Source organism: Camelus ferus, chromosome 11, assembly GCF_009834535.1.
Source record: "Camelus ferus isolate YT-003-E chromosome 11, BCGSAC_Cfer_1.0, whole genome shotgun sequence".
In the NCBI taxonomy this organism is placed as follows: Eukaryota; Metazoa; Chordata; class Mammalia; order Artiodactyla; family Camelidae; genus Camelus; species Camelus ferus.
The window spans coordinates 52081512-52107269 of NC_045706.1; the positions used below are offsets into that span (position 1 = coordinate 52081512).

At 45.9% G+C, this 25758-nt stretch overlaps 1 protein-coding gene across 2 annotated transcripts in view; it reads left to right on the forward strand.

Annotated features, from left to right (window-relative positions):
- The window catches only part of LRMDA (leucine rich melanocyte differentiation associated), a 1095017-nt gene that overhangs the window by 558557 nt on the left and 510702 nt on the right, over positions 1-25758 (forward strand). For both annotated transcript variants that reach the window (XR_004324173.1, XM_032491971.1), the window contains exon 5: positions 6208-6325. Coding sequence is in view for 1 of the 2 variants with exons in the window: in XM_032491971.1 (XP_032347862.1) it covers positions 6208-6325 (118 nt within the window). In the remaining variant the exon portion in view is untranslated. The remainder of the gene's footprint in view (positions 1-6207; positions 6326-25758) is intronic.

Sequence of the window (25758 nt, forward strand, 5' to 3'; positions counted from 1 at the left end):
CCATAAAACTTGTGGCTTACATAACCCAGCTCGAGTTCTCCAGCTAATCTACGATCTGGGCTTTGAAGATCACAGGAAAGCAAAGGTCACGACCCAGAGATCAAAGTGACAGAAGCCCACCGAGTAATTGCTGGCTACCCTCCGTAGAGGGCCCTGGTCTGTCCTGTGGGTGTATTGTTTGCCCTGAGACTTCAAACGTGCTGCCAGTGTGGGCGAGGGAAGTCAGCTGGCCTTGGCTCGTTGTCCAGCGTTCATTGATGCTGTAGGTGAGCTCACCTCGGCTCGTTAGAGGGGCATCATTGTCATCCCTCTGAGCATGAGGCCTTCTTCCACTCGCAGGGTTTGTTCCTTCCTCTTTGGTCCTTATTGACTCTTCCTCACAGTCCTCCTTTACCTGGAGGTGTGAGGGGGTGGGTCGACCAGGAAATTGGCGTAATAAGAAAGGAGGATATGGATGTGTTTACTGTCAATTCACTTGGAGGCAGAAAGAATTCAGGCTAAAGCTTAAAAGAGACTGAGGCGGGACTTAGCTCACTTCCTTCCCTGCACAGCTGGAGAAACCGAGGCTCAGGCGGGCGGCAGAGACTGAACCAAGATGGCCCAGCGAGCGAAGCTCAGAGCCTGGGCTCTTCCCTCTGCCCTGCCAATCCCCAGGCTTCTTGTTTTGAAAACCTCCCCTTTTTTTTCACTTTCTGCCACCCCCAACACCTTAGAGCTTCGGTGTCTTCAGTAAGCCACGGCTAACTTTCAAAAACGCGTCAGACACACCTGCTGTTGATGAGCACTTTTGAGCAGCGTGAGGTAAGCAGTGTTTCCAAACAGGGTTGATGTCATCCAGTCAAAAGCAAGGAAGCCTGATGTTTTGTTGGCCTGTTCACTCTACTCTATTAAGCTTTGTGAAAGGTTGAGAACAGTTCACCCATCACCCATGGCTGCCCTCAGGGGCCCCTCGTGGGGCGCCAGTCACTTCCAGCATGTCTCCCCACCCACCATGCACAAGGGCGGGGAGGCAGCAAGAAATAACAGGAAGAAGCACAGAATGCCGTCAGTGCAAGGATGTAGGTGAAATCCCAGTGACCCCGCATCCTGAACCCTCGGGATCTTGAGTTAGAGTCTCCTCAGAGGAAGAAACAGGATATCCAAGCCCAGGAGCAGACCATGGAGATCTGCCTCAGTCTGCTTCTGGGGTTGTGCAGAGCTACCGGGGCATGGCCAGGTCCCCTGGGGTAGCAGCTGTGGGCAGGAGAGAAGAGCATCCTCCCCTCCCTTTGGAGTCGATTTGAAAAATGCCGGAGCTTTGGGATTTCAGTGGAGAAGATGGATTTGGAAGCAAAAAACAAACAAACAAAAAAGGCTGTCTGCTGTTCCTTTTCTCCCCCTAGCAGCTTTAGGTGTCTCCTTAGGAAAGTTCTTTAAGAAAATGGAGCGTTCTATATGAAGAGAGAAGACCTGAAAAGCTCCGTGTGTGGGTCTCGCTGTTAGAGAATCTGTTTGCAGACAGAGACAGATGGGTCTTTTAACACCTTCCCAGGGTCCCTGGTCTCCTCTGGATAAGCTCACCTTCCATATCACAGCCTAAAGCATCCCTGATTTCCACTCCCCACCCCTGGCCCTGGGGCTTTTGCCCAGACGACTTGGGAAGGTCAGGAAAATTGGCGTTGCCCTCTGGAGCTGGGGACATGAGACTTAGAACTTAGACGGATCTCTTTTCATTAAGCAGTGCCCTGGCTTAACAAGCAGTTTTATAAATCTGAAGCTGTCTCCGGGTGTCGCAGGATTTATAGACGGGGGTTTCTGCCATAAAGTGGTTTATGATGGCTGCCTTCTGTGTTATTAGTAGCTGTCTCTTCCTTCAACCATTGCTGTTTGATAATAGCCTTAAAACACCCAGAATTACTTACCTGCAAGCCCCATTCCCGATAGCCCCTGTTGACAGTCTGAATAAGTTTACTGCCCTTTTGTTGTACTTTGCCTTCAAAACAAACTGATTGAACCATCAATAGCTCGTGGAAGCTGACAGAGGCATGTCATCTGGACTAGCCCTTGTGACTGCAGGTTATCTGGGGGAGTTAACCTTCCCGCATTGTTAACTGAAATGTTTTATGTACTATGCAAGTTTAGGATACGGCTGTGATAACCCCGGTAACTAAGTCATACATCACAGTAAAGAGATTTTGGTGCAACAAATAACCCTGGATTAAATTTACAAGGGTTGAATTGATATTGTAAAAGCCTTCATTCTGGGGCTTCGGGAATCCTCTCTTGTATTTTTATGGCAAACTTGTATTACACTCAGGATTGAAGCTGCAGCTTTTGACACCCAGACATGACCTAGAACAAAAGGAAATAGATCTCCCAAGACCAGAATGGGACAGGCAGGCAGAAAGCCCACTGACTTATCACTTGGCAGTAGTGTTTGGAGCCAGTTCCAAACCACCAAAGGGCAGGAAGGTCTGGTGGACGTGGCTGCCATCTGGGTGTTGGGTACCACGGACACTGGGGCAGGGCAGACCATGAGCTGCAGTGGGAAGGAGACTCATTGCTGCCTTGCCAACCTCCTAATTCCAAAACTATTATTCCTCGTGGTGTTATTTTTTTTAACATTTTTTATTGATTTATAATCATTTTACAATGTTGTGTACAATTCCAGTATACAGCACAATTTTTCAGTTGTACATAAACAAATATATATTCACTGTCACATTTTTTTCTCTGTGAGCTACCATAAGATCTTATATATATTTCTCTGTGCTATACAGTATAATCTTGTTTATCCTACAATTTTGAAATCCCAATCTATCTCTTCCCACTCCTCGCCCCCTTGGCAACCACAAGTTTGTATTCTATGTCTGTGAGTCTATTTCTGTTTTGTATTTATGCTTTGTTTGGTTTTTTTTTTTTTTTTTTATATCCCACATATGAGCGATCTCATATGGTATTTTTCTTTCTCTTTCTGGCTTACTTCACTTAGAATGACATTCTCCAGGAGCATCCATGTTGCTGCTCCTGGGCACATATCCAGAAGGAACCCTACTTCAGGATGACACCTGTACCCCAGTGTTCATAGCAGCATTATTTACAATAGCCAAGACATGGAAACAGTCTAAATGTCCATCAGCAGAAAGAAGATGTGGTATATTTATATGATGGAATACTACTCAGCCATAAAAACCGACAACATATCGTGGTGTTATTTTCATTTGGACAGTGGTTCTCAGCAGGCCTAGCAGCATGGATCAGCCTCACCTGGAAACTTACTAGAAACGTGAACTCTAGGCTCCTTTCCGGATGTAGTGAATCAGAAACTCTAGGGTGGGGCCCTGCTATCTGTGTTTCAATAAAGCCTCGGGATGCTGATGCCCCCCTCAGTCCAAGAACCATTGTGCTAGAATGTGGACTCCTTGAGAGTAGAGACCGTGTCTGTTTTGTGCACCACCTTACTCTCAGCCCCCGGCAGAGTTCCTGGCAGGTGGTAGCTGCTCAATATTTATTAGTTGGTTGAATGAATGTGTAAGTAGATGAAACAAGACGTGTCATAAGGGATGAGCTTTGGGCCCTGAGCTGGGTCTCAGACTGAACTATGTGAGACAAGCTTTCCTAATGTCCCTCAAATGTCTTGAAGCATCAGCCACCTGGTGGGTGGCCAGCGGGGTGGGAGTCAGTCCACCCCTAGCTTCAGGGGTGACTCCCAGCGAATTTCATGGGTGTTTCTTTGGTTCTATGAGAAGAGAGCTCTGAAAACTGTAGCTCTTTGTCATCTAAAATTTTTAACTAGCTTAAAAGCCAGCACCTCTCTCTCTCTCTCTCCTTTGATTTCAGGGCTGAGATCCAAAGTGGGGCAAAATGACAACGTGCTGTCTGTTGTCACCGGGGTTCCTGCCAGCCCCATGAAGACATCTTTCATTCCATCATTAAACATTGGCTGATTTTCTAATACTGATGTTTTCTTCACCTGAATATTCATCTTTCCCCACCCTACACTTAGTGGGTGTCTTTACTCCTTTGAGCGTCACTCCTGACATATTGTTTCTGTCTGTGCGTGTCTTGATTTGAAAGAATCTGTTGTCATCAAGACTTTGCTGCTACAGGCAAAAGATGGAAGTTTTCTGAGACACTGACTAAGGCCAGAGGGAGTTCTCCTAAAGGAAAGAAAGGTCATACAGGCCTTGGTGGAAATCTTCTGCTTTGGGGTAAGCTGAGGTGGCATTTAGAGAGGGAAGGGAAAGGCTCGGGGAGAAGTAGGAGAGAAGGAAATGAATAGATTCAGGCCAGGGAGGAAGCAGGAAGTAGTCAAGTTTCCAGACCTCAGATGTTGGTGTGGCTATTTCTAGGGGAGGAAAAGGATACCACAAGAGAATTCAGAGATGTTTTAACTTTACAAGTGAGGAAGATGAAAGCTGTGAGTGGAACCCTCTAAGCTGTTGTCTCTGGCATTTGGGTGAAAAACAGCCTTACCCGGACGAGCACTTAGGAGGCCACTTGGTAACATGAAAACACCTGATGAACCCAAGGCTCCCCCGCGGAGGGAGGCCTGCTGCACATGCCAGGTAACATTTGCACTGAGAAAAAGCTCGGCGCTTGGGACTGCTGGAGGCCTGGGTTCTCTGAAGCTTTCTTGAGATTTCCTGTTCCTCTTTCTCCATACTCCCAGAGCTACTTTGTGCATAACCTCAGTCTGGGCACTGAGCTATGCTGATTTCTAATTTCTCTGTGCAAGTGTGTCTTCCTCATTGCACCAAGAACCCCTTTAAGAGCAGGAACCATGTTGTAATCACCTCTGTATACCTGGGGCCTGGCACATAGTAGGCGCTTGAGAAATATTTGGGTGACTGAAATGAACTGGTATTCTGTGGAGTCCATTCTAATGCTGCTGTCCAAAAGGGTATGAGGGGGAGAAAGAAAACTGGCCCCTGCCTTCAAGAAGCTTATACTTTAGGTGAGGAATAAACTGAACACCAATAAAACAATGAAAAAAACAATAAAATGTTAGATTGTATGGTGCTGACAGTGTCTCCTGAGAGCGTGGAGAAGGGAGAAGGCAGTGTGGACTGGAGGTGCCCATCAAGACAGCTTGATAAGGGCTGGGATTTGAAAAATGAGTGAATGCTGTGGGGGCTGGTACAGGAAGGGAAGGTCAGGTTCCCCAGGAGGTGACTTACTGCTCTTGACGCTGGGTACTCACCGCTTCCTCCTAGACAGGATGCGGTCTAGACAGTTGCTCCTTTGAGTGATGGAGTATGGGGGCCTGATGGAGAGCATCTGAGTGGGGGACTGTCACTGAGGAGGAAGTAGAGGCAGCTGTCTGTACCTTTCATGTATTTATTTATATGTTTTTATACCTATTTCCTGGCTGAGTGAATCTTCTTATCAACTCCATACACCAGCTTAAGGATCGTTCCTCACACAAGCAGCCAGTCATTGGGTTATCCTTGGTGGCCACAATGGATCTAAAGACTCTTTCCAGGGGAATAGTGAGCATATAGCATTTTTTGGCTATTAATGTCCCCTAGGCACCATCTCCTCTTCTTTCTCCTCTTCCTAATGCCACTGTAGCGGTAACTCCGTGACGATGAGAAAAAAAATCCTCAGGACCCCTGTTTGATTCCTCCAGGAAGCATTTCTCAGCTGTGTGTTCCTTACTTCCATCCCAAAGTCATCCAGGTTATTATAGATCCATTGTCCTGATGACAAATCGAAGGCTCGTATCTCATCTTCAAAATAAAGATTTACTATTATCTCAGAGATGAGAATGGTCCAGATGATGGGTCGGAATGGCAGTGACATAAATGCTACGGTCAGGCTGTAGGTTATTTTCACTGAGAACTTCCTGTATAGCAAGGACGTTGGGTCCATTTTCCAGACTGGGACAGAGACACATTGATAGATTCTTCTTCCATGGGTGTGTGTGTGTGTGTGTGTGTGTGTGTATTTGTGTGTGTATATGTGTGTATCTACCTTTGAGTCAAGAGTAACCATTAGTGAATATTTTAAAAGTTTAGTTGTATATCTGTGTAAAATATAACCACTTGGATTTCCCCAAAGAGTCATTCTTCATTCTTCGTGAGAGAAGAGAGGAGAAGCAGCAGATAAGCTCTAAATCTGCGAAGACCTCACGGTACAGATTCCTGAGCATCAGACAAATTGCATGAACCTTTGAGGCCGTCACCCTCAGCCTTCCTGAGCTGTCTCTGACTGATCTCTTTCCAGATACTTTGTTCTGCACAAGCTGCCCAATTTGAAGTTTCTGGATGCCCAGAAAGTCACCAAACAAGAACGAGAGGAAGCTTTGGTCAGAGGAGCGTTCATGAAGGTGGTGAAACCCAAGGTAAGCGCTCTACTCACTGTTTTACACGAGGATTTATGTCTCACCTGTTGAGTACTCTTTGAGCCTGGAGGATACCCTCCTATGTGCTGAGAATGGGGAGATCTCACAACAGGATTTCATCCATGAACACACTGTTGGCCAAATAAGGAGGAATACGGGGTATAAACTGGAACTTCCAGTGACCCAGTCTAAGTGATCTTATTTGTAAGGTGATTTTATGCTGGTGGCTCTTTTATCAATGAAGCAGCATCATACACAGCCCGATGGTGACATTCCTGGAGGGGGATTTCAGACCACCTTGAACATGTTTCATTTACAGGGTGGGGCCTCTGCTGGTCTGGAGCTGAGAAAGGAGAAAAAGGAAAGCAGTGGGCACTGACTGTTTCTCAGGTGGCAGGATTCGTCACGTGCCTCGTAGGGGCCCTTTTTTCTTGGGACCAAAGGGTATCTGGGGGAGAGTGACTGTCTTCTGTTCACAGGTGAGGGCTCAACAGCTCTTGGAAAGGAAATGTTATCAAGGAAGGCAGTTTTTCTGGCAGTCAGTGTGACCTGGGACTGGCGTGTGCCCCCTCCGTGTGTCTGTCCAGAGCTCACAGGCATGCTGTTTGCCGACCTTTCCTTCATCAGCTGAGTCTGCATCGAGGCTGTGGGACTGGACATGGTGTCGCCTTAATGACAGCGTTGATGAGGTGGGGGAGATTTGGCTTTGGGTCTTGGATTCAGACACAGGGAAATGATTAAGGACATGGGCTTGGGAGGACGGGGTTCCTTCAGTGTAGCCTGAGGCTGGGGAACGGACTCGATGACCCCTCTGGAGGTCCACCCCGGCCCTGGAGCTCTGTGGAGCTACAGTCGCTTCCTGTGGGATCCTGTCTGGTGTGTTGAAAACACTGGTCCAGATACCCTCGAGGTCCCGTTTGTCCTCACTGATCGACTTAGAACGCTCTGCACGTGCATTGGAAATGATTGAGAGGGAAAGAGGAAAAAACAAACAGAACCAAAACAGAAAAATGAAACCTCTTCCATCAAGTTGAGCAGCTGGCAGCAGACCTCAGGCCACTTCCTTTCCCTGAATCCATGAGGTGCAACTTATTTCCCGTTTTGCTGAATAAAATCGCTAACAGTTGTGGAAATATACGATATGGAGAGTATAATCCTGGCAGATAAATGTATTGTTACCTGTTTCAGCATGCGGGAAATTAATTGAGTGATTCATTTCGTAGCTGTTTAAGTGTTAACAGTTTTCCTTATCGAGGCACCGATTTGATATATTGCTCAAGACTGCCTTTAGTTATTCCAGCTTTGGTAATTTTGTCCAAATGAAGTAATTTATTTCTTGGCCTCTTTTTTTTTTTTTTTTTTTTTTTTGGTTAGGAGATTCCAGAGACAGCCAACATCACCAAACAAAGTACAACAAATGGACTGTTTATAGTATCTTGGGTTCCTGCCCACTCTACATTTCTCACCATCATGTATACGTGTGCTTTATGCAGGAAATACCATTTCTCTTGCTCTCATTGTCTTGGACAGGGAACCTCCATGTTGTCAGTGGAGATCTGGAGGGGTCTTAAAGGTAATATCCGCCATGTTGGGGTGAGGGGCTCAGTGGTGTCCACTAACATTCCAAGGGTCATTGTCTCCAGTTTTGTGAATCTTCACATAGCCCTTTAGTGTGGAAAAAGGATGCATCGGCTTCCTTCACGGATGAGGTACCTCGGGCCTAGAGACGCTACTCGGGCTGCCCACGTCACCAGCTGATGAGGGCTGGGGCCCATGCCTTCCCCGGGTGTCTGACCCCAAGCCCACTTGCTTCCGCTCTGATCTCTTCTGACCCCTGGAGCGTCGAGCTGCACTTTCTCCCCATGCATCTCTGCTCAAACAGAACCTCCAAGGGAGGCCTAAGAAAACAGGTAAAAGCAGGACTGTTGGGTTAGAGGAGAGACTGGAGGAACTGAAATCCTCCGCTGCCTTTGAAAGCAGGGAATGGCTCCTTAAAATCCAGTGGTAGCTGGTTCTCTTGAGTCATGAGCACCATCAGCAGAAATGCTCTCGGAAGCTCCAAATTAGTTTCTAATCAATTACAGAATTAGCTCATGTTTGTGTGATTGACTCTAGCATCTTTACTAACTGTATTAAGCTTTAAAATGTCCATTAATTATGTGAGGAGAGACAAAAGTCCTCGGAGCAAGCCTGAGGACCTTGGGTTGTTATCCTTTTGCAGAGTCACATGGCTTCCAAACTGGCAAGGGCTTCAGAAATCACCTGGTCTGCATTCTCATTTTATGGGCAAAGAAACTGGGAGAGGATGTAGTTAGTACCCTAGCTCCCCACAATCCAATGGAGGCAGACCTGGGACCAGAACCCAGCCATCTGGGCTCCCAGTGAAGTGTCCTATTTGCACCATGATCTTTTTAGTGCACTAGGGGATTCCTGTGTTTCTGGTTTCGTATCAAACTGCATGCCTCTCTTGAATGGCAGGCAATTGCCTTTTGTCTGTTATTTTCCAAGAGATGCACTGGTACTTTTCTTGCAGATAGAAAGAGGCCAGATGAGCTTCTTGCTGAATTAATAAACCCGTGTGAAAGAGGCTGGTTCTCACCTGCTCACAGGATGTACAGATGTGTGTTTGTTCCCTGCAGGTGTGTATATATGCTTTCCATATACATATGTATATTCTGGGAGCTGCGTGTACATCCGGAGTCAGCTCCTAAGCAGAGAGCGATTTCATCTCCATGAATTGCCGACGCTGTGCTGGGCACACTTGGTGAAGACCTATTTTTCATAACAGAATCAGAATCTCAACTTGGCTTGTGTCCTCTCCGAGGCAGTGGAGGCCTGTTGTGCTTATTCAGCAGAATGCGCTGATGGACGATCAAGGGGCCGTGATTTGGGGAGCTGTTTTCATTTTACTCCTGACATAAAGTATTTGGGAGGATGGAAAGTGCTTCTCCAATCACGGCCCTTGCCTTGGTGGTAGGGAACGGGCAGTCAGGGTGTTCTCGGCTGGCGCAAATGCAAAATCGTCCAACCACTCAGAAAGCCTCTGTGTCACAAAGGTTTGATTTGGTACCTGGCAGGCCCTGGCACTTCAGGTGCGAGTTCGCTCTCGCTGCCTCTCACGATGACACATTTCTCCCTCACTGCTGCCTTTTGGCTTTTGTTGTTTGAAAGCTGCCTTCTGTCTGAGCTCTGATTGTTCTACAGAAGGATGCTGTCATTCATTAGGAAGTGGTAGATGATGTTACAATGGACTCTTCTAGACCCTGTGCACGTGTGTTTTTACTGAATGGTCCTATGACAGCTCGGCTTTGCTCCTTTCCCAAAATTTTAAAGCAAGTATATAGCTTTGTCAAGTATTGGCCATTGGCTCACACTGTTGTCAAAACAGAGAGCACCAAGCTGGACGTAGAGAAGGTTGTAACCCCCAGAGAAAGGCTTCTGTAATAACCAGACTGTGACCCCACCCCCCCCGTCACTGCTCCGGGAAAACATAGATCAAATCTGTGCAGAGACCTGTCCAGGAGGGTGTGTGCGGTGGGCACACCAGCCCTGCACATCAGACACAAAGTGCAAACATCTGACAGTCAGGATTGCTTAATTATGTCCTAGCTTTGTAATGATTCATCCCTGTTCTGGCAAAGAGCACAGTTGTCATTTCTTTGACATAATTATTTAAAGCTGAGCCCTCTTGTTTGCAGGCACATATAGGAAGTTGGCTACCAATGGTTTAATCTTCAGGAGAACACAAAAGTGAAGGGGAGAGCAGCTCCCAGGGCCGCTGGACTGAGAACCACAGTCTCCGTTAGAAAGTATTTAGACACGAGCGTGTTTGCTTGTGATAATGGCCACTTTCATAGAGGTAGGACAGGGTCATAGGTATGTTCCTGAGTGTCGGCGTGTCCTTGAGCACACCCTCTGTATCTTAATGTGGGCATGTCTGGAATTCCTATTGTGTGTAGCTTGTGTATGTGTGTAATTTTGCATAGCTACACATATTTGTGTGTGTGTGTGTATGCGAGAGAGAGAGAGAAGGAGGGAGAGAGAAAGAGAAGGAGGAAGGGAGGGGAGGAGGGAGATGTGCTGTGTTAAAGAAATAAATGTGTGCCTTCTGGAACTCTTCTGTATATTTGTCCTTAAGCTGAAGGTTGAAAGCTATTTGGGTCCAAAGGTCACTGGCTTCTCTGATTATACTACACAGTTCTGTTCTTGACACATGGAGTTGGGCCCAAACTTTCCTGGGTACCTTTAGTGTCTTCCTTCTGTGTCTCTGTTTCAAAGAAGGCCACCAAGGACCAAGACAGGGCATGGAAGCTTCTGGAAGCCCTTGTTTTGCTGGGATAGTGCAGCTGCTCACATACTGGGGTGTCAGCTCTGTCAGGACAGGAACGTGGTTTTGTTGACTCCTGTAGCTCCAGGGTCTGGTCTGTCACAGAGACTCAGCCCAAACTCATCAAAACAATGAACTCTGAATGGAGCATTCTGGAGGCTCCATCACGAAAGGTGGTCCCTTTTTTTATTGCCTCAATATGGCTTCTGCAGAAGTAGGAGAGTGGCTTTTGCCTTAAGAAAATGTGATAACTTGGATCTGTGTGTTAGCAAAAAAAAAAAAAAAAGAGAGAGAGAGAGAGAGAGATTCTGTGGTGCAGATTTGTTTTTCCAAAGGATTTACCCTGGGATTACTTACAATGGTGCAACCCACAGCCTCCGTGGTCCTGGGCCATGGCTTCTCCGCGGGGTGGCGTTGCTGGGGTCGGGCAGGGGTGCCTTCGGAGTTCATGCTCCCTGCCATTGCTCATGTGTTCTCTGAGTCCTCTCTGCATCCACTGCTCAGGTCAGAGCTTTTAGGAAATAAAAAGTAGCTTTTCTTAGAAAAAGTGTTGGAGCGCTCCACAAGTCTAGGTGCAGTTAAAATGCGATTTCCCTGTCTCAGCTGCTCTTGTATTTTTTGTCTTTGCCACAAAGAAGCACTGCCTCGTGGCTTGTTTGGTCCACTTAGTTGTTTTTTATGCCTCACCGGCTTCTTACTAAGTGCCCCCTTGTTCTGAAGCACCATGTGTGTGCCTTTCATATATTCTCATCCCCCCGTGCAGACAACTGCAGACATGTGAAAGCTTATCCAAAACTACCTTTAGATTGGTTGCAATGACTAACATTTACTCTATAGACTCAATATTTTTAGGACTATACATTTTACATAAAGCCAGGGAATCCCTGTAAATAAATATTGTCAACCCCGTGTACACGCAGTTAAATAGACATTAAGCCAGTATACACTGAAAGTCGTCTGCTGTGCTGCATATGCAGAAGAAGCTGAAAACGTCAGTTGGTTTTCTGGATATTCCTAACTACCTGAATATGTTAGTGTTTTCTCGTTCATCTCTGTTTTCACACAGCTGTTTCTTGTCTAGAGACATATTCAGATTCTATTTTCAGTTATTTTATGGTACATTTTGAAGGAAGGAAAAAATTTTTTAATTAATTTCTTTTTTGGAAGTTGCGTAGGCGGTGTGTTTAGAAACAACTTCAGAAGCCCTGCATTTGCAGTTTGTTTTTCATTCTGCTTTCTGATCTCATAGTTTGCCACATTTATTTGATGGGGGAATCACTTAAAGATTTTGTGTTTCTTCATTTTTAGTGCCATGGCATCCTGTGTCTCAAATAAGTGCTTTCAGAGTATTGCTTTTTGGAGACAGTTTGATAGCTTTTTGTGGCCTTGCTTTTGGATAGCAACCCTCTGAAATCAGAGACAGACTATTGCGGGAAAGTTGTGTCCCCAGCACCCAAGCAAAGCCCTAGAGATAGAAAATTGAAATCCACAATGGAAGGAAAGTGAAATAGAACTGTAGGGGATGGTAGCATCCTGTCCGAGCCACTCCCAGAAGTCCCCAGGGCCTGGTCAGGTGCTGAGCACATGTTAGGTATCTGTCTCCATTAAGCCCAATGCCTGGTGAGATATTCTTGTGTCTCTGGTGGAGTCATTGGCTTTCACTGCACCGACATGGCCCAGCTCCACATTCTCCCTCTTTTTGGCCTCCACCATGCTTGCTTTTGTGCAAAGATATTTGGACACACATGCCTAAAAGATCATGGACGTAAGTGGCACTTTGAGGGGAATGAGGTAAGCACCCCTAGGATCTTTTGTACAGACTCTGGAACCTAGCAATTGGGAGAAGTGTGGTAGATTTTGTTGTCTGAAACTTTTCTTTCCCTCTGCCCTTGGCATGGATCCCTGTCTAAGGCAGGAGGATACTTCTCTACCCCATGGACTTTGGCCTTGGCCACGTGTCACTGTAGCCAGTGGGATGTGAGTGGAAGTGACAGCATGCCATTTCTAGGCCAGAGCCTCATGGGGTACTGTGTGTTTCCACTCATCCTTCTTGCACATCTGCCATTTGCTGTGGAAACAGCCTGAGGTGCACGTTGAACAGACCTGAGCCTTGCCGAAGGCACAGCCACCCCAGCCAGCCACAGACCTCTGCATGACAGTGATATGCTTGTCATAGCCACTGGGACTTTGAGGGATAGTGTTACTGCAGGAACCTGACTCACAGATGGGCCATCCACGCACACCTTCTGTCCTCTGGCCCTTCCGTGGCCTGCTTGAACCAGGGCTCTTAAGTGGGACATGATTTAGGGTTTAGTGATGTTAATGGCAATTTTTGGTGTCATTGCACCCATTTTGGTAGGCTTACTGATTGCTTAACTAATCAGGGTTGCAAGGCCAGCCTCAGGTCAACTGGCTGCCTAGTGGTGCATTATTAGCTGCAATGGAACTTTCCTGATATGTGAGTCAAAACAACAACCAGCATGTAGTAAGCGTCCACTGTACATTAGATACTGTATTGGCGACTTAACAGTATTATCTCTCAGTTTCTCCTTGAACTTGAATCTGCAAATGACGATCAGAGAACTTACATATGTCACCTAAAATTACAGAGTAATGTGGAATCGGGCCCTTCCTCTGGCCCGCCCATGCCCCAAAGCCCATGCCCTTTTTCCGGTATACCTTAAAGTTCGTCAAACAGACAGGGAGATGTGACGCCAGGCAGGGCTGAAAGAGCAGGGAGACCAGGACATGGAAGGAGCCAAAGGTAACTTTGTAATTTTCCACGTTGGCCTTGTGACCACGCCCTCCAGCCCATTTTGGGGAAATACACAGGCTAGGCAGAGAATTGCAGGAACCAGGCGGTGGAGGGCTCTGTTTGTTAGGCCAAATTTGCAACTTAATTTGAGGATGACCAGGAACTTTGGCATGACGAGGAACTCTGGCGGGTTGGAAGTGGGAGGAAAGTCTGGGCTGGTCTGCGTTTGGATCCCTGGGTGTCTGGGAGGGGGAGCAACAGAGCTCTGTGCACAGCACTTGTTTTGGATACAGTGCAGAGGCAGCTTGCTTGCCTGAGGCTGCCCGTATTCAGAGCACCCGGGCCAGTGTTAGTGCTCAAGTGGTCACAGGGGTCAAAGAGCCCTCTCCCGGGGACTGCCGGGAGGGGTCTGGGTGGTAGCAGGCCACTCAGATCCTGGGATGAGGAGAAAGCTCAGAGACCAATCGTAACTCACCTGGCAGTGGGTCCCTGGCATTCTATGCAAAAGACCCTGTCCTGTATGGTGTCAGCTGCCTTAGTTTTAAGGGGGTGAATTTAACCCTTCTTAACTGAGCCATTCGAAATCCTCATTTGTGTGATCTCCAGTCATGATTGAGATGGAGTCTGATGAGCCGATTATGTCTGTAATCTGTACATTTCCAGCTTGACATTTTCTTGATCCACTTTAGAAGATGGTTTTTGGTATTTTGCTTTTGCAATTTAGGTTGTTTTTATTTTTAAAAATTAAGCTTGATGGAAAGAGAAGAAGAAGAAAATAAAGATGCTTCCTGAAAAAGTGGGATCTCAGGAAATGAGTTGGGGTGCTGGTTTAAAGTTACCCATGTTCAAAGCTGAGATTTCCCTGTGTTCTGCGTGTGGCTCTGGGCTTGAGGGGGAGCTGCCCTCCAGCAGCGGGTGCATTGGTCAGCTGGGTCCACACTTTATCCCTAACACGCTTTCCTCCACTTCACTGTCCCCCTCCACCCACCTCCCGCTTTGACACAGACATGCAAATTCTTTGCTTTGAGCCTTTGAGCCTGATGATCCCAGGCTGCTGACGAGGAGGAGTGGGCTGGAAGTACAGGGCCAACTTGCCTAGGAAAGCAGAGGGAAAGGCCAGTGATTGAGGTCTGAGTGAGGGAGGACCATGGCAGCCCCAGCGTTCCCACCCTCAGCCAGACCAGGGCCTTGTTCTGACCTCTGTGGCTTCATGAATCTTTGTCTTGCTTAGATCGTCCCTTCTGGGCCCCTGGCAACACCAGAGGGTTGTAAACCCTCAGGCAGACAGGCATCCTCGAAGGCAGGGAGGCCTGCAGGATGGATGGCTCACTAGGGAAAAATGTGAACATTGTTCTGAAGCTAACTGATTACATATTCATATTACTTGTAATACCATGGCCAAGAGAGGAGGGGAAAATGCACATGGCCTGGTCCCAATTTCTTCTCTTGAGTTCTTGTTATGTCCAAGCTGCCAGCAACTAATAGCAGATGTACCAGTCTGTTAGGGTGGCAATGGCAAAGTCCTGGAGGCTGTGATTCCAAGATTAAGGTGTTGGTGGGACTGGTGTCTTCTGAGGCCCTTCTCCTTGGGCTGCAGGTGGCTGGCTTCTTGCTGTGTCTTCACATGTGATATGCATACAGAGCCCTGCTATCTCTTTTTGTGTCCAGATGCACTCCTCTTATAAAGACACGTCACGTTGGATCAGGGCCCATCCCGTGGCCTCGTTTTAGCTCGGTCACTTCTTTAAAGGTCCTCACACCCTGAGGTACTGGGGGCATTAGACTTCAACATAGAAACTTTGAGGAGGGACACAATTCAGCCCCTAAGAGCAGACAAGAAGAGTGAACTTTAACAAGATATAAAAGAAAACTCATGTTTGAGTGATGAAAGGCATGTCTCTGATATTTAACATTTACTTGTTCTTTTCATTGTCCCCCAAAGCCTAAGAAGTAAAGTTAGTGGCTAGAATAAAATAGTGGGATAGTCTTAGATTATCCAACTTGAACGGCAGTAAAAGTCTTCCCAAAGTTCGATGAAAATAGAAGTTTGATGAAGAATATGATGAAGAAGAAGAATATGACCGATAGAGACTTCTCAGGGTCTCATCCAGGTGAGTGCCGAGCAGGTCTGCCCAGGTAATGACCGGCGTAGGTGGGGAGCACCAGTAATGGTACCTCCTCCACACAGTTGGCTCAGTGAGGAGCCTGAATCTCAGAGGAGAGCTTCTTCTCACATGAAATAAAATTGCACTTCTAGGGGTACCCTTTGCCCCAAGTGGTTCCTTGAGGAGTAGAAAGAAGCTCTTCCTGGTTACAAGGGAATAGAGTCCTGCCACGTTCCCACTGCTCCCTGACTGTGTCTCCAGAGGTGATTTCTCCCTGTCAGGACCCCCTGGAGCATCCAGTTCCCAGGTAGCTGTGGAATCCCACTTGTGAGCTTGTTCCGAGTCTCTAGGACACATGTGTTTGCCTCTTGGTTGTTTTTGTCTCCCTCTGGTCACCGCGGCTGGCTTCCGGGGCCTGTGCACACACTCCGACTCCAGATGCGTCACCGCTGCCCCTCTGACCAGTCAAAGTGATGTTTCGCAAGCGTGAGGGGGCAGGTCTGCCCTTGGGGGCTCTGAGGGCGGGCGGTACAATTATCTCTTTTATTTGCTTTTCTGCTCCTTACAGTAGAGTGTCATAGAATAACAGACAGGGCGCCATCAATAATGCACAGATGCTCTGTAATTGGGGCTTCCTTTGATGTTAATTTAGCGAAGTTCAGTGCTGTTGTCAGTGATAGCAATTAGGCTCAGCCTTTTCACCAAGGACGTTTTCGGATGATGTTATTTTTCATGTGCATTTTAAAATACGGCAGTGAATTTTGAGCTACATTACCTGAATTAGAACTCTTTCTTTTCAACAGCGAACTAATGCTCTCTGTCTAGGCTCCAAAGCCCTACCTTTATTTTCAGTTTTTGAAGCAGAGAGTTTCAAAGTGGAGCCTCTACCTCATGAAACTTTTAACTCAGGAGTGAAATTTCAAAGTGATTCCCTTGTTTTTTTGCTGTTACTGTTGCTGTTGGCGTTTTGAGTTGTCACAGAGGCAGTCTGGCTCAGCGACCTCTCCCGTGTTTCCGTAGGCCCAGGTTTATTCATTCCTTCCCACCACCCAACCTTTATTTTTGTTCTTGACGTGATTCAAGAAGTGGCCTCCAGCTGCTGTTTTGGGAAGGCTTAAAATCTGAATTCATTGTGGCTCCTGCGTTCTACAGCAAACGTGTAATTCTGACTTTGTTCGTGGGCTGTTGTCAGGTTTGCTGTTCCATTTGGGGGCCAACTCACTCCAGGTTTCAAGATCGTATTTAGATTTGAATTAAAGGCCACGCCACCACCTTCTGCCACCTGTTCCTCCAGTGTTAGTATGGGGAACGGCACACCTCCTTTCATGTTTGTTGGGAGGGTTAAGGGAGATAATGTCTGTAGGAAGCCAACACTGTGTCTTTGGTATGTAGCTGGGGTTCTTCAGTGGGTCGTTTCAAAACAGCTCTGTTTTTGTGGCATTGCTGTGTCTTCCAATTGTGTGGGTGAACACGAGGAAGGTAATTTGGGCTTGAGTTGGGGGGTGTACTAGTTGTCCAGGGCTGCTGTACCAGAACACCAGGAACTGGGTGGCTTAAACAATAGAACTTGGTTTTCTCACAGTTCTGGAGGCTGGAAGGTCCAGCTTGGGGTGCCAGCGTGGTCAGGTTCTGCTGAGAGCCCTCTTCCCAGCGTGCCAATGGCCCTCTCTCACTGTGTCCTCACATGGTGGGGGGAGTGGTGGGGGTGGTGGGGGGAGTGGTGGGGGTAGTGAGGGGGCCCATGCAGTGTTGATGGATGGACTGGGAGAGCTTCCTCTTTTTATAGGGTGACAGTCCTACCAGGTCAGGGCCCCACCCTTATGTCTTCACTTGACCTTAATTACCTCCCAAAGATCTTATTTCCAGATACGGTCACACTGGGGGTTAGGGCTTCAATATATGAACTGTGGAGGGGTGTGTAATTCAGTTCATAGAAGGGAATATTGCCCCCGTGTTCCTGGTGAGTTTTCTGGGATTTATAGTTAAATGTTTCTAAGGTTTTACTGAGCGTCTACCTCCTGATGAGAGCAAAACACTCAAGAGAAAGGATGGTGGGAGGAGAAAAAGAGCCTCCTGTTCGTCCCTGGGGGGCTGGGCCCCTGTTGGGGGGTCTCTCCAGGCACTGCATGGGACGTTGCATTCTTATGCTGATGGTGGAAGTGGGAAACCCAGGCATAAAGGAGGTGCAGGAAAAGTCAGTGTAGCTCTGGGGGGCACAGTAAGTCCTATGGTCACTGACGCAAGGGGAGAGTGGCGTCCCCATGTGGACAGCAGCAGGGCGGAGAAGTCTCCCCACAGGGCCCAAATCGGCTGCAAAAGCCAGCCCTACGCCCTTTCGTCTCGGTGACCTCGGACTCAACTCTCTTACTCCCCCTCTAGCTCCCTTGGCGAATCTGGAAATCAAGGCCAATGTTTAGATCCTGGAATTTGTCACTGGACTCGATCCCCATCTGCCCTGTAGGAAAATGAAGAAAACCAGGGAGTGAAATCTGGGGGCTGGTCGCATGTGTCCAAAGAATATTGTCTCATCCTTAGAGGGGCTTTGAAAACCCAAGGCTGAGGTACGAGATCTCTGGATTTTAGAAAACACCGTATTACCCCAAGCCACAGTTTTTTTTTTTCCGCCTGAAAAATCTGTTTTAGTTCAGTATAATGTTAAAAAAAAAAAAAAAAGTCTGATTTCTGCACTCATTTTAATTTTGAGTCATGGGATGTTTTGGAAAAGATGAAATTACAAATTATTTTTTCTGTCTTGTATTCAGAAAAGCTTTACTACCAACTAGTGACCTCTGCACTTAGAGGTGACAGGGGCCTAATCTGAACACTAGGAATCGCGTTTGCTTGGATACAAATGGGTAGATTAAGTAAAGCAGATGAAGGAATGAAAAGTGGTGCCTCCTTTGCTTTCCCTCCCCTCTTCTTTTCCACATTATATGACGAAATGTGCAACTTTGTTCACATAACTGCTACAAACAGCTCACTGTGTAGGCCAAACGGTCTCTAATGCAGTAAAATTAAGAAATAATATGCTTTGAAAGTGATTTATGAGTGTGGTTAAACTGCCAGATTTACAAAGAAATAGTTCAGATCTTGGGAAGCCTCAGGAGTCACGTCAAAAATGAATTTGACCATGATTTAAACTGCTACTTTTCTTACATGACATTTAGTATGTGTACTTTGGAGGCCCATATGTCTTTAATAAAATAGCATTAAGTTTTAAATATGATATGAATGCAGCCAGTTTCTAAATTCATAACCTTTTCCACAACTCCAAAATGCTAACCAATAAGGGAGTCATACACGCAATAAAACAAAAACCTTAGAAAATAGCTTTTTATTAAAATGGTTAGACAGTTGGCAGCTGGGTTGCAATGTAATAAATACTTAGAGCGTTGTGGGTTTCTCAGACGTTGTTTACCCTACAAGCAGCTGGGACTGGACAACTAATTATAGCCCCTGCACAAAAGCAGTTCAGCCTGAGTCCCCCCCCTCCCCCGAGTGTATCAAAGAGGCAGAATAGTTGTGTGGAGAGTCCTGAACTTGGCTTCTCAGGGAGCTGGGTTCTAATCCCTCTCCACCACTTAAAGGAGTGTGACCTTGGCCAAGGTACTCCATCTATTTGGTTTTCCCAGCCTGTGTCATGAAGACATTACCACCTGCCATGCAGGTTTGTTGTGATGATGAGAGGGAAATGCACACGGGGCCCGGCCCATCGTAGGTGCGCAATAATGAGAAGCGATTCTATTGAAAATATTCTTTAATGAAAAAGTAATTTAGGCAAGATCATTAGCCCTCCTTGTCGCGGTGACGTTCTCTTACAACACTAGGGTGGACTTAGAGAAGGTACTTAGCCAGAGATGAGTGTAAGCCTCACAGAGAATGAACGAGAACATGTCAGATATGGCAGGAAGACACATTTGGTTCAGGGGGAGCAGGAGCTGCACTGGTGGCCACCGTCACTTAGCTATTCCTGGAGGTGGAAGTGACGTGTGCAGTGCGGCCTCCTCCTGCCTCCTGGGTTTCCAGTTCATAGAAAATGAGAGTTATTCTTGTGAGCTGTATTGCATCACAACCACAGGTCTTTCGGTGATGCTTCTGTGTGTGTGTGTGTGTGTGTAAACAGATCTCTCTGTGGCGTTGTTGCAAAGTAAGGCTTCCCATTTTCCATGTTTCTAGCTGCTTATGTGCAACTTGCTCTTCTGTATCTCAGAGGAAACAGCCAGTCTGGCAATGGTCTGATTGTGTTTTCTCCAGGCAACTAAATACGGCTACCCTCCACAAACTTCCTGAGGAAGAAATTCCTCAATTTCCTACAGGGGGAATTGTCAGTTATGTTTGAGCTTGGCCTTTGAATCTCAGGGCTTAGACTTACATGTGGTAGTCAGAGATGAAAAGGCCCTGGGACCATTTCGTTTTGTTTTATTTTGTTTTTATATGTTTTTAAAAACAATGTTATGATCCCATTAAGGGAAATTAACAAAGGAAATCTTTCAACTGTATTCCCTACATGCTAACTCTGTGCCTTTTCAGTTTGCTCTGTTTCCTTGCAAACCTTATCCCTTTCTGTAGGCATTTTGTGTGTGTTTAATGCTCTGCTTTTTTACCTAACATTTTTATTGTGCTACTTTGTCATCTTCAAATGTATGCTTTTTATGGACTGTACACTTCTTCACCAAACTAATATAAGTTCCATCAGTTACCTGATCATTTTCGCACTGATTCTAGATTTTAACCTTATGCATAAAGTACTGCTAGTTGTCGTGTGTGTGTGTGTGTGTTTGTGTGTGTGTGTGAGAGAGAGAGAGAGAGAGAGTTTGTGTTTCCTTAGGATGATTCTCCAATGATCATTAGGTTTATTGGATCACAGGGTCTGGGCAGAAGAACAGTTTTTGGCTCTATACAAGAATGCCCAGGTGCCATTTTCAAGTTGGCAGTCCCTCCTGGATGAGTCAGTGCACCTACCCAGGCCAGAGGCAAAAAGTGGGTCAAAGTGGACACTTAACATTTCCAAGGGTCTCTTGGGAATGGACTTTGTGAAGTCTTTCTGGTCGGTATGGTCCAGCATCTGCAGCAGCTCCCACAAAGCATGCGCTGACTTGCTAAGTTGTTGTCCCAGGGAATCATGGGTTCCCTAGAGCAGCTTGAAAATTATTAACAGCGTGCAATCCTGATCAGTGTGAATGTGCCTTTAGACTTTTAGCCAAATCTTCGCATAATACCAATCATTCTACCTATAAAAGCACAAATATGTTATTGTTCTCAATAGGCAATTTAATGCAGCTTTGGGGAGGCAAAAAGAGAAAAGAAGATTACAAGCTGGCTGATCTTGCTTTTATTTCTCTTAAATCTATCCACACTTCTCAGGGGTTGTACTTGTTTAAAGATTGTACACAACTGTGCAGTCTGTGTGATTTGGAAAGCAAATCAAACTAAATAGGAAGTTTTCAGCATGTGTTGTTTTTAAAAGATTTCATACATTTATTTCAAATATACATTTCTTCCCAAGTGGTGCAAAACCTATAATCTTTTTCTTGTTACTTTTCTTCTGGGGGAAGGGAGGCCGAGAAGGTGACTTAGTTTTGGAGTGGAAGGTTCTTATTAACATCTACCTCCTCCTTGTGCGGCATTATTCACAGCAGAGCTATTAAGGCTAATTATTTTCAGGTTTCTATCAAAGGGGAATATTTGAGCTGACAAAAAAAAAAAAAGGCAGCATTTATTGGGAAGAAAAATAGCCTGTTTAAATAAGAAAGGGATCATTGTCATGTGTATCCTAGCTCCCCCTCCCAATCATGAGCTTGTGTAAGGAGGAGGGCCCAGGAGACCCCATGGGAGTCTGGGAGAGGAGATTCCAGGGGGCTGTGCTCACAGAGATGCTCAGTACCCCCAAGAAGAGGCAGTGCATCTCCCCCTCGTTTGTCTGTAGCCCATCTGGGTTGCTCATTGACCTTGGAGCTGGTGTCAGTCTGTTTTCCTTCTCCTCTTGGGTCAGATTCACTGATCCTTGATATGTAATGGAAAGACTGTTGGTTGAGGAGCTGAGTGTATCAGTCAGGAAAGGCTAACTGCTGTAACAAATAGCCATTGAGTCTTGTGATGTAGTCCCTCACAGTCCACTGAAGATTTCTGGATGGAGATTGAGGAGCATCCTGTCTGTAACCAACCTGGATCTCTTCTATCTAATAGCTCTGTCTTTTTCTTGGGTCTTGGAGTCCTTCATGGGATTCAGCCCATGGATGGAACAAGAGCAGGAGCATGGAGAAGTGTGCAAACAATGTATGGGCCTGGTTTTGAGGTGACACACATCACTAAGGCCCCCATTTCAATGGCCAGAACTCAGTCAAATGAATAGTCATTACTGCAAGAGAGTCTGGGAAATGCGGCTGTTAGGGGCTGAATCCTGGCCCCCTGCCCAAGTTCACACAGTGAAGCCCTAACTCCCTGTACCTCAGAATGTAACCATATTAGGAGACAGAACCTTTCAAGAGGTGACTGAATTAAAATGAGGCTGTCAGGATGGGCCCTAACCCAATATGACTGGTCTTTATAAGAAGAGGAGATCAGACACACAGAGAGACACCAGGGGTATGTGCACAGGGGGACCACCATATGAGGAGGCAGGAAGAAGGCAGCTGTTTGCAAACCAAAGAGAGAGGCCCCAGGAGAAACCAGCCCCACTGACACCTTGATCTTGTACTTTGAGCCTCAAGAACTGAGAGGATGAATTTCCTTTGGTTAAACCGCCCAGGAGGGTGTTTTGTTATGGCAGTCCAAGCACACTAACACAGCAGCCCTCCTTGGGTCCCAGAAAGAAACGTGAATGTGTTTGGAGCCCATCTCTGTCCCTCTGAGCCCACGTGCGTGAATTCCACTCGAGCAGTCAGCTTGCTGGGTGCTCGTGGGCAGTCTCTCCCTCCAGGGCTCAGATTCCTCATTTCCAGAATGGATGAAGAGACTTAGATGATCTCTGAGGGTCTCCCTGTGATCTGATTGCATGTGCAGATCCTCAGCCTGACATCTGGGTTGGTTGTGAGTTCAGCAGAGGTACCTGAAGCTCCCGGCCTCTGGAGCTGCAGGGGGAATACCACAGGGCCATGCTGAAAACCCAGGCATTAGGGTTTGGCAACCTGGATTCAGATCCTGGCTGTTCCAGGTGCTGGGTCACTTTGGACACATTAGTGCCTCAGTTACCTCATCTTTAAAATGGGGTTCATAAAATAAGTATTGTTGGATTAAAGAATTAAAGGAAATGATAACATAAAGCATTAATCCCAAGATGTGGTACAAAACAAAGGCTCAAAACAATTTTGTCTCTCCCTCCTCCCCTCCCTCTCTTTTTCCCTTTCTTCCTTTTCCTTTTTCTGTTTTTATCTTCTTTTTAACTATTCTCAATTTAAAGTCCTGAAAGTGAAGATGGACAGAAATTCATTTTGAAAGCTTTTTCATATACATGATCTCATTTAATCCTTGATACACTCCTAAGAGAAAGGCAGAATAGGTGGTCCCTTGTTTTACAAATATGGAATAGTAAGATGGAGAGGTGATGGCAATCACTGAGTATTCCAGAGAGAAATGAAAATCAGATTAGAACTCTTGGCCCAGTACTTTGCTATTATACAATATATAGCTCAGCTCTTCTAAGGATTTCTGGACTTAGGATGAGAAGACCTTATTCAGGAAAAGACACTCCATGGTTGTCCGTAAAGTGTCCTCACTGGGCATAAAATGGTAATGGCAGCTCTTGCAGAGGGGCCACCATGGACCTCAGACCACTCCACACCTCCCAGAGTAGTCTACCGTTTTCTCAAGGGCCAGTCAGTGCAGCTTTCTGATGTGCAAAAACAGAGAGAGAGAGAGAGAGAGAGACACACACAGAGACACACGGGGTGGGGGGGGGGTGTGTGGATGTATTTTGTATTTATGCCCAGGAATAGAAAGAAAAGCAGGTTATGTGGTTAGCTTCCAAATGGTCCCAAATCTGCCTAATGGAACTATTGGGTTTTTTTGGTTTTTTGTTTGTTTTTCCTATTTTATTTTATTTTATTTTATTTTTTAACATTTTTATTGAGTTATAATCATTTTACAATGTTGTGTCAAATTCCGGTGTACAGCACAATTTTTCAGTTATACATGAACATATATATATATATTCATTGTCACATTTTTTGCTCTGTAAGCTACCACAAGATCTTGTATATATCTCCCTGTGCTATACAGTATAATCTTGTTTATCTATTGACTACGTTTTGAAATCCCAATCTGTCCCTTCCTACCCCCCTGCCCCCTTGACAACCAGAAGTTTGTATTCTGTGAGTCTGTTTCTGTTTTGTATTTATGTTTTGGGTTTTTTTTTTTTTTTTTGAATTCCACATATGAGCGATCTCATATGGTATTTTTCCTTCTCTTTCTGGCTTACTTCACTTAGAATGATGTTCTCCAGGAGCATCCATGTTGCTACAATTGGCATTATGTTGTAGTTTTTATGGCTGAATAGTATTCCATTGTATAAATACACTGCATCTTCTTTGTCCAGTCATCTGTTGATGGACGTTTAGGCTGTTTCCATGTCTTGGCTATTGTAAATAGTGCTGCTATGAACATTGGGTGCAGGTGTCTTTTTGAAGTAGTGTTCCTTCTGAATATATGCCCAGTAGCAGGATTCCTGGGTCATATGGTAAGTCTTTTCCTAGTCTTTTGGGGAATCTCCATACTGTTTTCTACAGCTAATGGAACTATTATTATTGACTTGACCTAGTTTAGGACCACACTTTCCTTTTCTTTGTCCTTCACTTCACCATGACTCCCCTCCACCCTTCTGGGAGGCAGGGATGTGGCCTGGGAATCACACTGGCTCTTGTATGTCCAGCTTACAGCAACTCCCATCTTCAGACCACCAGTGTTTGCTTTTGTAAACTGCAGAAGAGGAGCCCAAGGTCAGAAGTTCCCACCCAAACCATAGGCTTAAAGAGAAGGGCTGAAGCCAGAGGGGCAGAGTGGGATGGAGATGAGTTTGTCATTGTCCTGGTTCCACATACCATGCTTCAGCTTCAAGACCAGGCCACTGGTCTCATACCTAGAACTCATGATGACTGGAAGCTGTTTTAAGAGGAAAATTGTATTTCCCTTCACTTTTATTCAAAACAAGCTCCCTAGCAGGGTGAAATTTTGAGATGTACTCCAGAGAGCTGAAGAGCTTCAAGTTACAGGAAAATGACATTGTACTCAGGCTTTCTGCACGCCCTGTCCTGTAGGGCAGGTCCTCTGTTCTTGTCATGGCTAATGGCAGTTTACACTATCCATGACTAAGGAGAAGGGAAAATACTCATATTTTGTAAATGCACCAAGACAGAGCTCTTCTCAATCAGGGACATGATCATGCTAGAAGGAAGGAAGTTGAGTTTCCAAGGTCATGGCTTTCCGTCTTTACTGAGAGGTCACCATTTATTTATGATCTTATCATTTGAGTTTAAAGATGAGGGATTCTTCTGGAATCTTGTTTAAAAAGAGAGTTTATAGTGATGAGGGCAAGAGAAGCTGATTGAGCCTCTGCTTCTCAGGAAATAGGGAACTTTTTAGCTTTGCTAAGCACCCAGAGGTTTAGATGGAGAGAGACATGGATAAAGTCTCAATATTGGAGGAATAAAACTGAATCTCCCAAACTGAAGACTGGTATGATCAAGCCAGAAAATAAGGTGATTTAGGTTATTTCTCAGGACGTAGACTCAAGTATTCTTGGCCCAGGTGTGGAGAACTCTCAACTCTGCCTCCCACTCTGATATTGGGAGTTGGGCCCCAGAAATTCCCAGCTCTTGAGAATCATTCATTGGAAGGAGGAAAACCAGCACTAGGTGATTAAAGACATTTGTCAAGGATGTGAGAGAGTTTATATGGAGAAGTATTTCCCTTTCTGCTTAACCCATCAAACAGCCAAAAGGGGATCTCAGGTTCATCCTTGGTGGAGGACTTTCTTTGTCACCCATTCTCCAAAGTTTGTACCCAGTTACCTACAAGACTCGCTTTTTCAGTTCCTTCTCCCACCCATGTATCCATCCATCCATCCATATTATAGTTACTAAGTGTATCAGGCTCCTTGGAAGGCTTTGAGATATAACTGAAGCAAGTGAAACAGAGTCTGAACCTTCACAGGGGCACTTCCTAGGGAAGAGGAACTTGAGTTTTTCTTTTGTCTTAATACGTTGACCTCTTCTCCAGTGCTTGGGTACCTATGCGTTTTTCTCCTCTGAGT